Raw genomic sequence first — 11,465 nt, 5'->3', positions numbered from 1 at the left:
CCCCCCCCCCCCCCCGGAGATAAACAAACAAGTCTGCAAAACAATTTAAAAAAAAAAAGTGAAAATGCATCAAAACGTTTTTCCACTTCCCATTAATTTGTCCCTTCAATACATAATTGATAATTTACAAAAAATGATAGTCTCCCATTCATCTTTTGCGTTATGTTTTTGAAATAAATTAGAACAAAAACAGAGGGGTAAAAGTAAAGTAAAGTAGCGCGATCTGGGCATGATCAAACACTCTAAGTATTGTCTAAGCGTGTTTTGTGCTTTCTTTTGTTGTACACTCAGATAATGCTGGACAGCAGCAACAGGGAGCTGCTCCACCGCAAACAACGCCCGCGACGCCCGCAGTGACCAAACCAGACCCACCAGATGTACTACCCAAGGCTAAGTGTTTGGAGGCTTTAGCTGCACTCAGGCATGCCAAGTGGTTTCAGGTTTGAATACAAAAAAAAAATCGATCTTATCAATTGCAAAAGATAAAAATTCACATTTTCACTGTTTCGAGTGAAAAAACAGATTCTTTTTTTTTAATCAACAGTTTAAAACATCATTTCATAAGACAAAACGGTAAAGAGCAGTCGAAAAACTTCCAGCCTTGTGAAATTAGTGGAGTCTGTACGAAATAACAAAATTATTTATTAATTGATAGTTTGTATGAGTTTGTTCAATGATTTTGCTCACTTGTTCGCATTTTTCAGTCTGCAATTATCAAATGATGATTATTTTTAAATTAATGTGATGAGGTAATTTCTGGAAAATGGTAGATGCACTGAATGCGATCATCGTAGCAAAAATGAATAATAAAGCAGTATGTAAAATTGGTACGAGTGATTATCGTACGTTTACATCTGCTGGAAAATTATGAATTTGAATTGACATCCAGAATAATCGGGTGATTGAAACAATTCCAGTGCCAATTGATTTTGATAATTCATATTAAAATAATTAAGATGATTTTTCTTTTGAGTTTATGATGATATGAAGTTTTCCAAAATTCGTTATTCTGGATAAATATTAATTAATATCGGTGTATAATTGAGTCTGGGTCTGTCTCGACAAATGACTGAACGTAGTGCATATTTTATCAACGAAAATGATTCTTTTTAATCAATCAAATGAGGTAATTAGCACCGTCGAACATTGAAAGACAGACAGGCACTATTAATTGATTATTTTTACGAGTTTATTCAACGATTTTGCTCACTTGTTCGCATTTTTCAGTCTGTCATTATCGAATGATGATTATTTTTAAATTAATGTGATGAGGTAATTTCCGGAAAATGGTAGATGCACTGAATGCGATCATCATAGCAAAAATAAATAATAAAGCAGTATGTAAAATTGGTACGAGTGATTATCGTACGTTTACATCTGCTGGAAAATTATGACATCCAGAATAATCGGGTGATTGAAACAATTCCAGTGCCAATTGATTTTGATAATTGATATTAAAATAAGTACGATGATTTTTCTTTTGAGTTTATGATGATATGAAGATTTCCAAAATTCGTTATTCTGGATAAGTATTAATTAATATCGGTTTATTACTGAGTCTGGGTCTGTCTCGACAAATGACTGAACGTAGTGCACATTTTATCAACGAAAGTAATTCTTTTTAATCAATCAAATGAGGTAATTAGCACCGTTGAACATTGAAAGACAGACAGGCACAAACACACAGTGAGATATGTGTACCGGGTGTTTTTTTTTATTTATTCATTCGTCAGTGTTTTATCAAGACCATGAAGGTTAGAGAGTTGATTGAAATGATTTTTTCACTTATCAGATAACGAGAAAAGAAAGTTAAATAAACACCCGGTAGTTGAATTAGCATTAATGGGCTGATAGAGAGGCACACGAGGCTGGAAGGTATAGCTAAAGCCCACACAAAGCAAAAATATATGAGGTATTAGGTAGTTTTAGGGTGTCGTCTCCTGGAGAGGTATCTGAGGAATTTGTATTTATTGTTATTTTCTTGTTTGGGATGTTTTTATTACATTTTTTTATGGGCGTTTTCTTCGCTTTCTTTTTCATGAACAGGCTAGGGCTACTTCACTCCAGAGCTGCGTTATGGTCATTCGTATTATGCGAGATCTTTGCAATCGTGTTCCTACGTGGGCACCACTCAATGCTTGGGTAAGAAGTTTGTTTATTGATTAGTTAAGTAAATTTTTTTTTGCTTGGGGAGATGTCTTTTATGGGGGAATTCAAGAGTTTTTTACATGAAAATTTCACTTTTTTCATGGATTAAGAGGCTTTCAGCAAGAAATTTATGTTTAGATGATGAATCTGATGACGAGACTGAGGGTGTCCTGAAAATCCGTCGTACAATGTTGATAACAAGTCATTTGAGATCGACTATTGTCGATGGTAGTATTGGGACATCACGTAGATGATCTGGCAGACTGATAAATAAAACATTTACAAAATAATCTTGTCCCTTTTTGAAGCAAAGATAGCCATATCCATAAATTATAATTACCATTAAATTATTAAGTAGTCAATTAGTTGATATCACTCTTAAATTTTAATTATTGAAGTAATCAGTAATTTGACGATTATTTGGATAAGCGGGAATTCTTTACAAGAAATTTAGTATTATTTGCTGAATAGAAAATTTACAGATCCATATTATTAAATATTTAATTCACCATCAATTGGAAATTTAGGTTTATTAATTATTTTAGTATTTCTAAATCTCGATTAGTATATTTAAACCTTGATCGATGTAAGTCGGTAATTCTTTTAATATTGAAGAATCACAAGATTGATGGCCATCCCTGTTTTGAACTCGAACAATTCAATTGAATTCATTTAGCTCTCAATATTTTTCATTCTTCCATTCACTGAACTGTTAAAATTTTTATTAATTCATTATCCTGACCCTTTTTTGTTCATTCATTTGAAAACATGACTGAATGGTTTTATATAATGAAAAATTAACAGGATGAACTGCATAATTTTTGTTATTAATTTGATTTAATTTAATTTCAGGCGCTTGAGTTGCTGACTGAGAAGGTTATCAGCACTGCTGGATGTCCCCTGTCCCTTGGGGAAGCACTAAGACGACTCTTGGAGTGCGTCGCTGGAGGAATTCTGCTTCCAGGGGGTCCTGGTAATGAAATTCATTCAATCACCTTTTCCATTCCATTCTTCTCAATTCTTCAATTATCTCGATAAACAGTCATTCTACATGAAAAAGTAATGAGATCTTTTTTGTGCAGAATTAAATTCCCCACACAAAATCTCTATTCACATTTTTCCGTCGCACAATTCATTACCGAGATAATCGTTAATAAAAAAGGAAAAAAAATAAAAATTTCACCGATTCCAAAAAAAAAAGAATTCACACATTTAATTCTTTCCAATTCTTCAATTATCTCGTTAAAGAGTTGTTCTACAAGAAAAAGTCATAAGATCTTTTTTGTACAGAATTAAATCCCCCGCAAAAAAGCTCTTCACATTTTTCCCCAGACCCATTCATTGCCGAGATAATTCCAAATGCATAAACTTTTAATAAACAGTCATCTCCAAATGATGAAACTGATGACGAGACTGAGTGTGTCACAACAGTCTGCCCTTCAATATTGAAACCAAGTATTTTGGGATCAACAATTGTGGATGGACCCATTGTGACACAACGCAGATGATTCAGGCAGTCTGACTACCCAAATCCCGAAAAAATGCCAAATCAATTGTGAAAAAAAAATCACCAATGAATTTTTTTATCTTCCAGGACTTGCTGATCCCTGTGAGAAGGAGCCTGTCGACGCAATAGGTGGTATGACAGCTCAACAACGCGAGGACATAACAGCCTCAGCTCAACATGCCCTTCGTCTAGTTGCATTCCGACAGATTCACAAGGTCCTGGGTATGGAGCAGCTTCCACCCCCAAAGCACAAAGCTCGTTTCACGCGTAAACGCAGACGTGACAACAGCAATGGCGAGGGAACAGACAGTGAGGTATCCAAGAAGGATAAAAAAGCTGAAGAGACCAAGGCAGAGATCAAGATGGAGACAGACTCCAAGTAATTAATGTAAAGATAATTAATTAATACTTGTAGACGTATACCGAGCATCAATAATTCATGAAATCATATATTGATTGTCACCAAAACCATTATTTATATTATCGAGGGATAATTGTGGATTTATTGGAGTAGATGATTAAGGACTTGAGGGTGGATCAACATTTTAATAAATGTTTCCACCTGGGGAATTGCTAAGTTTCGAGGAATGAGTGAGGGAAATTACTGATAAGAAGACGTCAACGAATTCATCCAGAAGTTTATGATTTACGAAAAAAAATTATTTTCGATTAATTTCCATGATTTGTCTTAAGTTCTCTTTTATTATCGATTTTTATTATTTTCTGCTGTGAAATACAACATGCAGAGGTTAATATCAAGAGACATTTTCCCCTGGGACTCATCATTGTCGAGATGATTTTTTCCTGTTAAGAATTACTTCAGGTTTTTTAGAATTTCCCCCGAGGGCTCTGGAACCTGCTCCCGCAATATGACAATTACATTTTTTTATTCTATACGAATAACAATTGAATAGAAGTCAATGATGTGTGAACGCGACATATAACGAATCGTTTGAAATTGGGGGATTTAAATGAATAAATTTGATTTAATTTTTACGAGGTAAGATTGTAGGGTGTAGTTTGTATTTCGAGACTCGATGTGTATGTTGTGTGTTTAGTCGTAATGAATATGGAGTGATGAAATGTGAGGATTAATATTCACATTTATGAACTACTGATAATTTTCTGTGTAATTTTTCCACACCACTCCCTCCACAAGAGTTATTACGAAAAAAATTAATGTAATTGAGGATTTTCGCTGATTATTTTGTTCGGTAGATCATTTTGCAGGCCATTGGATTTATGACGTTTGTAGCACTGCTGATGTACTTTGAATATTATCGAAATTATCAATAAACCAAATCTTAACTGAATATTTTGCATTTTTTAATTTTTTCATTTGAATGTATTCAATTTAGGGAATTCATTTCAGCATTGCAAAAAATGTTTGAAACAATTTCTTAGGAAATTTTGGTTCTTTATCGACTGAGGAAATAATTGCACATGCTTACATCAGCGAGGTGATGCCTCAGCATGATTCATGGAATTCATAGATTATTCTAGAACGGTAAGTGATAAACCATTTGTTTTTTTGAAGTTTCAGGTACTGATAATGATTTTACAATGGAAAAACGAGGTGAAAAGAGTGTATTTATGATAAATTATATTTTTAGTTTTCATCATGAAATTCTGTGAATAATGAGTGGTTGTATGAGAAAATGTCACAAGATTTCGTTTGTAGAGCATTTCCTCAGCTACAAAAAATGTTCTGTGACATTTCCTCCTAAAACTGTTCGTTCTTTAGATATTGACAAAAAATAAACATCAGTCTTTGGTAATCGTTAGTTCAACAGAATAAACTTCTGCTTGGTTACTTTCCTAATTATCTCACTAATGAGTCGTTTTAGAAAAAAATATCACGAATAACATTTTGAAGCAAATTTTCCGAGCTACAAAAGATGTCCTATGGAGTTTCCCCCCTAAAACCACTCCCTCCCAACATATTGCCAAAGCCAACAATACACTTTTGGCAACGATTCAAAAAAATCCGTTTTGCCATCATTTTCGGCCTTCACCCCTCAAAAAAACGATGAATAATCCCCTAAAAATGAGATTTCCCCTTAATCCAATCAACGAACTGTCTGAAAATAATCATAAAGCGTCTTTTGTTCGTGAAATCCTATATCAACGCAATGGAAGATGCCAGAACATTGTTCTCCACGCCAATCCCCATTTCCTACGTCACTCGGTGGTGAGCACTGTTGCCAAGCAGTTGGTCAGCTGTTGCCACTGGCCAATCAGCGATCGAGAAAATCATCCTCGCTGCGTCACCCTCCTGCCTCCTGCGAGGGTATAAAAGCCCGAGCCACTGCGACATTTCCAACCAGTGTAAAGTTAAACTTTACGCAGTAAATTCCAAGTGTTTCTTTATTTGTACAAGCCCTCAGAGGAGATTAATAAATTGTCTCTGCGCATTTTGTGAACAAAAAGGTGAGGATAACGATCCATTCCACTATTTCTAATCGAAGTGAATTAATTAATTAACTTCCTTGAGGTATTAAAAGGTTTGAGATTTTTTTTTTCGATTCTAAACGAGCATTTGGGGTTTAATGGCCGTCAATGACGAAAAATTGAAGTTTTTTCCTTCTTATTTATTGTTTGATGAATCACGAGGACGAAATAAAGGTTGAGGGGCTATAACAATAATTTTAGTGGTGGTTATTATGATCTCAAGGGGGAATTAGAGAGGAAAAATCGTAAGAAATTGCGTCAGAATTTTTTTGAGGCTTCGCCTCGATTGATTCCATTATGGCGGCCATTTTATGCAGGGGCCTTGTTCCAATCTCCCATCATTATTTGTATATTCAACCCGTATTTTCCATTAACTCACTAATTTGATGATTTTATCGTTGAATATAATTTTTTTAAATTTTGTTCTTCATTGGGGAATAATTTTTTAAAATTAATTCGAGATTTGGGGAACTGGGGGATGATAATCATCCCTTTTTGGGTAGATTATTTATATTATGGGTGATTAATTGTTTGGAGTTTCGGGGAAACGGAAATGGGAATTGAGTGAGGGGAGACATAAGGGAAATGGCCGCGAGGGGTGCGGCTGCAACGAATGGGGCTGACTCCATTCTAAACTAGTCGATATTCCCCTCGCTTTGTTTTGGTTTTGGGTTTTTTTTTTGGTTTAGTTTGTTTTGTTTAGATCCGGGGAATTATTTTGGTATCAGGAGTGATAATTGATAGGGAATTGCAGATTTCAGTTGTGATAATGATTTTATACCACATTATTAGTATTATTAGTAGTAGTAGTTTTGATTAGTTTATACTATATTATTTTATATTATTTTTTTCGCCTTTTCCGTTTTCGATTCATTCTTCTTCTTGATATATATTTTTTCGGTAACTGTAGAACTGCACCTTTTACGGCCCTACCGACGAATAACCCCATGAAATATCTTTTCGAATAATGAAAGGATACCCATAAATTCGATTTCTATCCTTGTCTTTCCATAAAATAAAAATAGAATACATGACAAAAATTAAGAATTAGAGCCTAAAAATTGTATGCGATTATTATTACGCATATTAATTTTTTTCTGTTTGGGTTTTAGGAAAAATGCAGATATTCGTGAAAACGCTGACGGGCAAGACCATCACCCTCGAGGTCGAGGCCTCTGATACCATCGAGAACGTGAAGGCAAAGATCCAGGATAAGGAGGGAATTCCCCCAGACCAGCAGAGACTGATCTTCGCTGGAAAACAATTGGAAGACGGTCGCACTCTTTCTGATTACAACATCCAGAAGGAATCTACTCTTCACTTGGTCCTTCGACTTCGTGGAGGTATGCAGATCTTCGTCAAGACCCTCACAGGAAAGACCATAACCCTTGAGGTCGAGGCCTCCGACACCATTGAGAATGTGAAGGCTAAAATCCAGGACAAGGAGGGAATTCCCCCAGACCAGCAGAGACTGATCTTCGCTGGAAAGCAGCTTGAGGATGGACGCACTCTTTCTGATTACAACATCCAGAAGGAATCTACTCTTCACTTGGTCCTTCGACTTCGTGGAGGTATGCAAATCTTCGTCAAGACCCTCACAGGAAAGACCATCACCCTCGAGGTCGAGGCCTCCGACACCATCGAGAATGTGAAGGCTAAGATCCAGGATAAGGAGGGAATTCCCCCAGACCAGCAGAGATTGATCTTCGCTGGAAAGCAGCTTGAGGATGGACGCACTCTTTCTGATTACAACATTCAGAAGGAATCTACCCTTCACTTGGTCCTTCGACTTCGTGGAGGTATGCAAATATTCGTCAAGACCCTCACAGGAAAGACCATAACCCTTGAGGTCGAGGCCTCCGACACCATCGAGAATGTGAAGGCTAAAATCCAGGACAAGGAGGGAATTCCCCCAGACCAGCAGAGACTGATCTTCGCTGGAAAGCAGCTTGAGGATGGACGCACTCTTTCTGATTACAACATCCAGAAGGAATCTACTCTTCACTTGGTCCTTCGACTTCGTGGAGGTATGCAAATCTTCGTCAAGACCCTCACAGGAAAGACCATCACCCTCGAGGTCGAGGCCTCCGACACCATCGAGAATGTGAAGGCTAAAATCCAGGATAAGGAGGGAATTCCCCCCGACCAGCAGAGACTGATCTTCGCTGGAAAGCAGCTTGAGGATGGACGCACTCTTTCTGATTACAACATTCAGAAGGAATCTACCCTTCACTTGGTCCTTCGACTTCGTGGAGGTCATTAAATTCTCCATCCCCAATCCATTCTGACTGAGATATTAGCAAGCAACTGTGGTTCTGTCTATACGACAAATTTACTTGTAATCTACATTTTTTTCAACGTTAATAAATCTCATTTTTAAGTTCTGAATATTCCTACTTTATTATTCTACCTCTCAGCATTCCAGTCAAACCAACACAATCACATCTTCATTTCCATACTAGTTACATTGAGATCATCCATTCTAAATGCTAAAAACTGTGGCTTATATTTTGAACATTTACAATTATTTTATTTTTTATTAAAAAGATGTGTTCTGATATATCTTTTACAATTAAATTTAAAAAAAATATCTTTAAAAAATAAATTTTAAGTAAAATAAAATTTTGAACATTTGTAATTATTTTATTTTTTTAAAGATATGTCGTAACACATCTTTTAAAAAATAAAATAATTGCAAATGTTTAAAAAAAATGAGGGAATGATTTTGAAAAAATACTTTTTTTCCAAGTTCACTGCCCTCTGTATATTTGATTGCTTCAATATTGCTCTCTATTATCTTGCGAATGTGAACACAGAAGCCCAAATTTGTGCCCGGTGGCTTGGCGCAGTGGGTAAGTTCGTTGCCTCACATGCGAAAGGTTCCGAGTTCAAATCCCGACCAGGTAGAATGGTGCGATCTAACCATTTAAAGTCTTGATCATCATCGCAGTATACCCTAACCGAATCGAAGCGATGTAAAATAACGATAAAAAAAAAGCCCAAATTATTCGATTTTACGGCCATCTTTATATTTTGTATATTTATCAATCAATCTTACGTATATCGAACCCACAGATTTTCCTGATGAATCAATTAATTTCATTTCGATTTTTCTGCGAACTTGAAATAAAATTGAGGGGTAGTCCTGCAGTCCCATGGCTTTCTTAATAAAATGAATTACATCTTGATTTTAATTACCATTATTATAAAGGATGATCTCGTCCCCGTGTGATATATGTGATCCAGTCGTATTTGCACGTACAAAAAAATTGCACAGACAACTAGAAAATCACTAAATTTTTAATTTTATTGGAATTTTAATGAATTTTATTGAAGAATTTCAACGAAACGTTGATCTTACAAAGACTGGTGATTGACTACTAGTGAGCTAGGTGAGGTTCAAAAAGCTACTGTCCTCGGTGAGGTGCGATGTAAGAATAAATTTGGGGGTTTTCACGATCGTCTGACCGCTCAACCGAAGGTTCCCGATGGTGCTCAAGTTAAATGTTCTGGAATTTTAGTCTCGTTTCTAACACATTTGTTATAGCTTTCAATCGGCTCTACAAAAAAGGTTATAACAAAAATTCCGCTATCTCCCTTTGATTCGGAAATATTCCGCAAAAACTCAACTGGGAGATGAGTCGACTTAAACCGTTTTACCACTTCGCTACTGAATTATAACAATCATGTTGTGTTCGTAGAGAATGACTATGTTGTACATGCACTTCTCCAATCATTATTCATTTTTTCTGCATTTCTTATTTTCTAGAGAGGAAAATTTCGATTAATTTTTCAATGTTGCTAATTATTGAGGGAGTTCACTCAAGGTCATAACTAACATGATCATCTTCTACAACAATATAATTGACATAATTGAAACCTAATAAGGATTGCCTGAGAATGACTCCACTGGCAAAATACAGTATTGAAAAATAAATACTACTATTTCTCATCTCTATCTTTAAAAAAATCAAAATATTTCAATACTATAATTTCTATAGAAAAATGTAATTCAATTGATTTTTTCTATACAACATTTTCCACTGACCAATAGAATAGAATACTTTATTTCCTTAATGCTACTGTTATTATAGTTTTACGTCGACACAAGCCAAAGAAAAATCTCTCCAATAAATTGTTTTTATATCAATAATATGTAATAACAAATGATAATATCACAGTGTCACAATTTTAGCGTTTGCTCAATTTCTAGTACGAGACCGAACACGCGCTATAGCGCCCTGTAATTGTAACAATCATAATTGAAAATCAAAATTAAATTAATCATGAATTAAATTTGCCGCCTCAGACGACTGGAACCAATGAGGAATAAGCGTGACAGACTACTTACGAGATATAGTTATCGACTTTAAGGATATCCAAGTAGTTCAGGCAATTTTTTCTGGGGGAAATCCCCTTCAGAGTTTATAGACTAGACCAAGAGTATTTTTTAGGCGCAGTATAAACTTTATTTTCCGAACATATTTTCGAGAAAACGATTTTTGAAAGAATGAAATTTAATACATTGCGTCCATAAGAGCTGTATACTCCCACCTTCAATCCAATAGTTCATAGTCTTAAAGCATTTTCTCGTACACATAACCGTGTATGACTTTGTTCGTTACACTCTCTAGTTTTTTTGCGACATTAAAAAACATAAGTTTCCAGACAGATAATTGCAAATAATCAAATTAAAAGCTTCTTGATTGGTACGACGGCCATATTGGGTGGTTTGAATCCGTGCGTTCCTAACGTCTGGCAATAGTCCGCTCAAGTGACTACTCGGACCGAATTTACGAGGTTATATACAACACATGTGCAGTGTTGCCGTATGATCATTAGAGGTTAGACCAACGAGAGTCAAGTGTGAAATTGAATAAAATATTGTTCACAATATTCATTGAAGAAATTCCCGAAAAAATGTATTCAATAATGAAAAATCCGAAAAAGTATGGGGACGGCAAGATTTTCGACAAAACTGAAATCTTGCTTGAAAAAAAGTTGCCAATTTGAACGAAGGATATCCTTAAGTGTATGTTCTTTTTAAAATAAACTATAGCGCCACCCTCGATCTTGTTGATCTCCCTTTCATTATGTCCTTTTTCCTATGAGATTCAATATTCTTTTTTTTCAATTCATTGTTCATAACCATTCTGATTGCAAAAAGCAATGCAACTGATGGAAATAATATGTCTCAATTTATTAGCTATTAATTTTTCATATTACAATAAATGACTTGCTCATGTGCTAATCACTGAATAAAATTTCAATCATAATTACAATCCAATTTCTTCTCGAACGTCACCCAGAGAGTCAATTTCCGGAATTCAATATTTGTTGATACTCTGGTAGAAATGCG

At 35.4% G+C, this 11,465-nt stretch overlaps 2 protein-coding genes across 5 annotated transcripts in view; both read left to right on the top strand.

The window, feature by feature from the left end:
- The window catches only part of LOC107045230 (zinc finger RNA-binding protein), a 13,530-nt gene extending 8,562 nt beyond the window's left edge, over positions 1-4,968 (top strand). For all 4 annotated transcript variants that reach the window (XM_015267422.1, XM_015267420.1, XM_015267419.1 and 1 more), the window contains 4 exons: positions 292-440; positions 2,047-2,142; positions 3,001-3,121; positions 3,743-4,968. In XM_015267422.1, the coding sequence (XP_015122908.1) occupies positions 292-440; positions 2,047-2,142; positions 3,001-3,121; positions 3,743-4,038 (662 nt within the window). In that variant the 3' untranslated portion in view covers positions 4,039-4,968. The remainder of the gene's footprint in view (positions 1-291; positions 441-2,046; positions 2,143-3,000; positions 3,122-3,742) is intronic.
- A 1,000-nt stretch (positions 4,969-5,968) lies between these two features.
- On the top strand, positions 5,969-8,494 carry LOC107045229 (polyubiquitin). The gene is made up of 2 exons (XM_015267418.2): positions 5,969-6,085; positions 7,219-8,494. The coding sequence occupies exon 2, from the start codon at positions 7,224-7,226 to the stop codon at positions 8,367-8,369; it is 1,146 nt and encodes a 381-aa protein (XP_015122904.1). The 5' UTR covers positions 5,969-6,085; positions 7,219-7,223; the 3' UTR covers positions 8,370-8,494.
- The last annotated feature ends 2,971 nt before the right edge of the window (positions 8,495-11,465 follow it).

The sequence above is a fragment of the Diachasma alloeum genome, unplaced genomic scaffold (genome assembly GCF_001412515.2).
Source record: "Diachasma alloeum isolate Michigan unplaced genomic scaffold, Dall2.0 Dall_scaffold_00891, whole genome shotgun sequence".
Taxonomy (NCBI): domain Eukaryota; kingdom Metazoa; phylum Arthropoda; class Insecta; order Hymenoptera; family Braconidae; genus Diachasma; species Diachasma alloeum.
Note: the sequence above shows the minus strand (reverse complement) of the source record. Positions and strands in the feature narration are given on the sequence as shown.

Excerpts from the sequence above, each read along its gene's own strand:
- LOC107045229 (XM_015267418.2), top strand. The coding sequence starts at position 7,224 with ATGCAGATATTCGTGAAAACGCTGACGGGCAAGACCATCACCCTCGAG.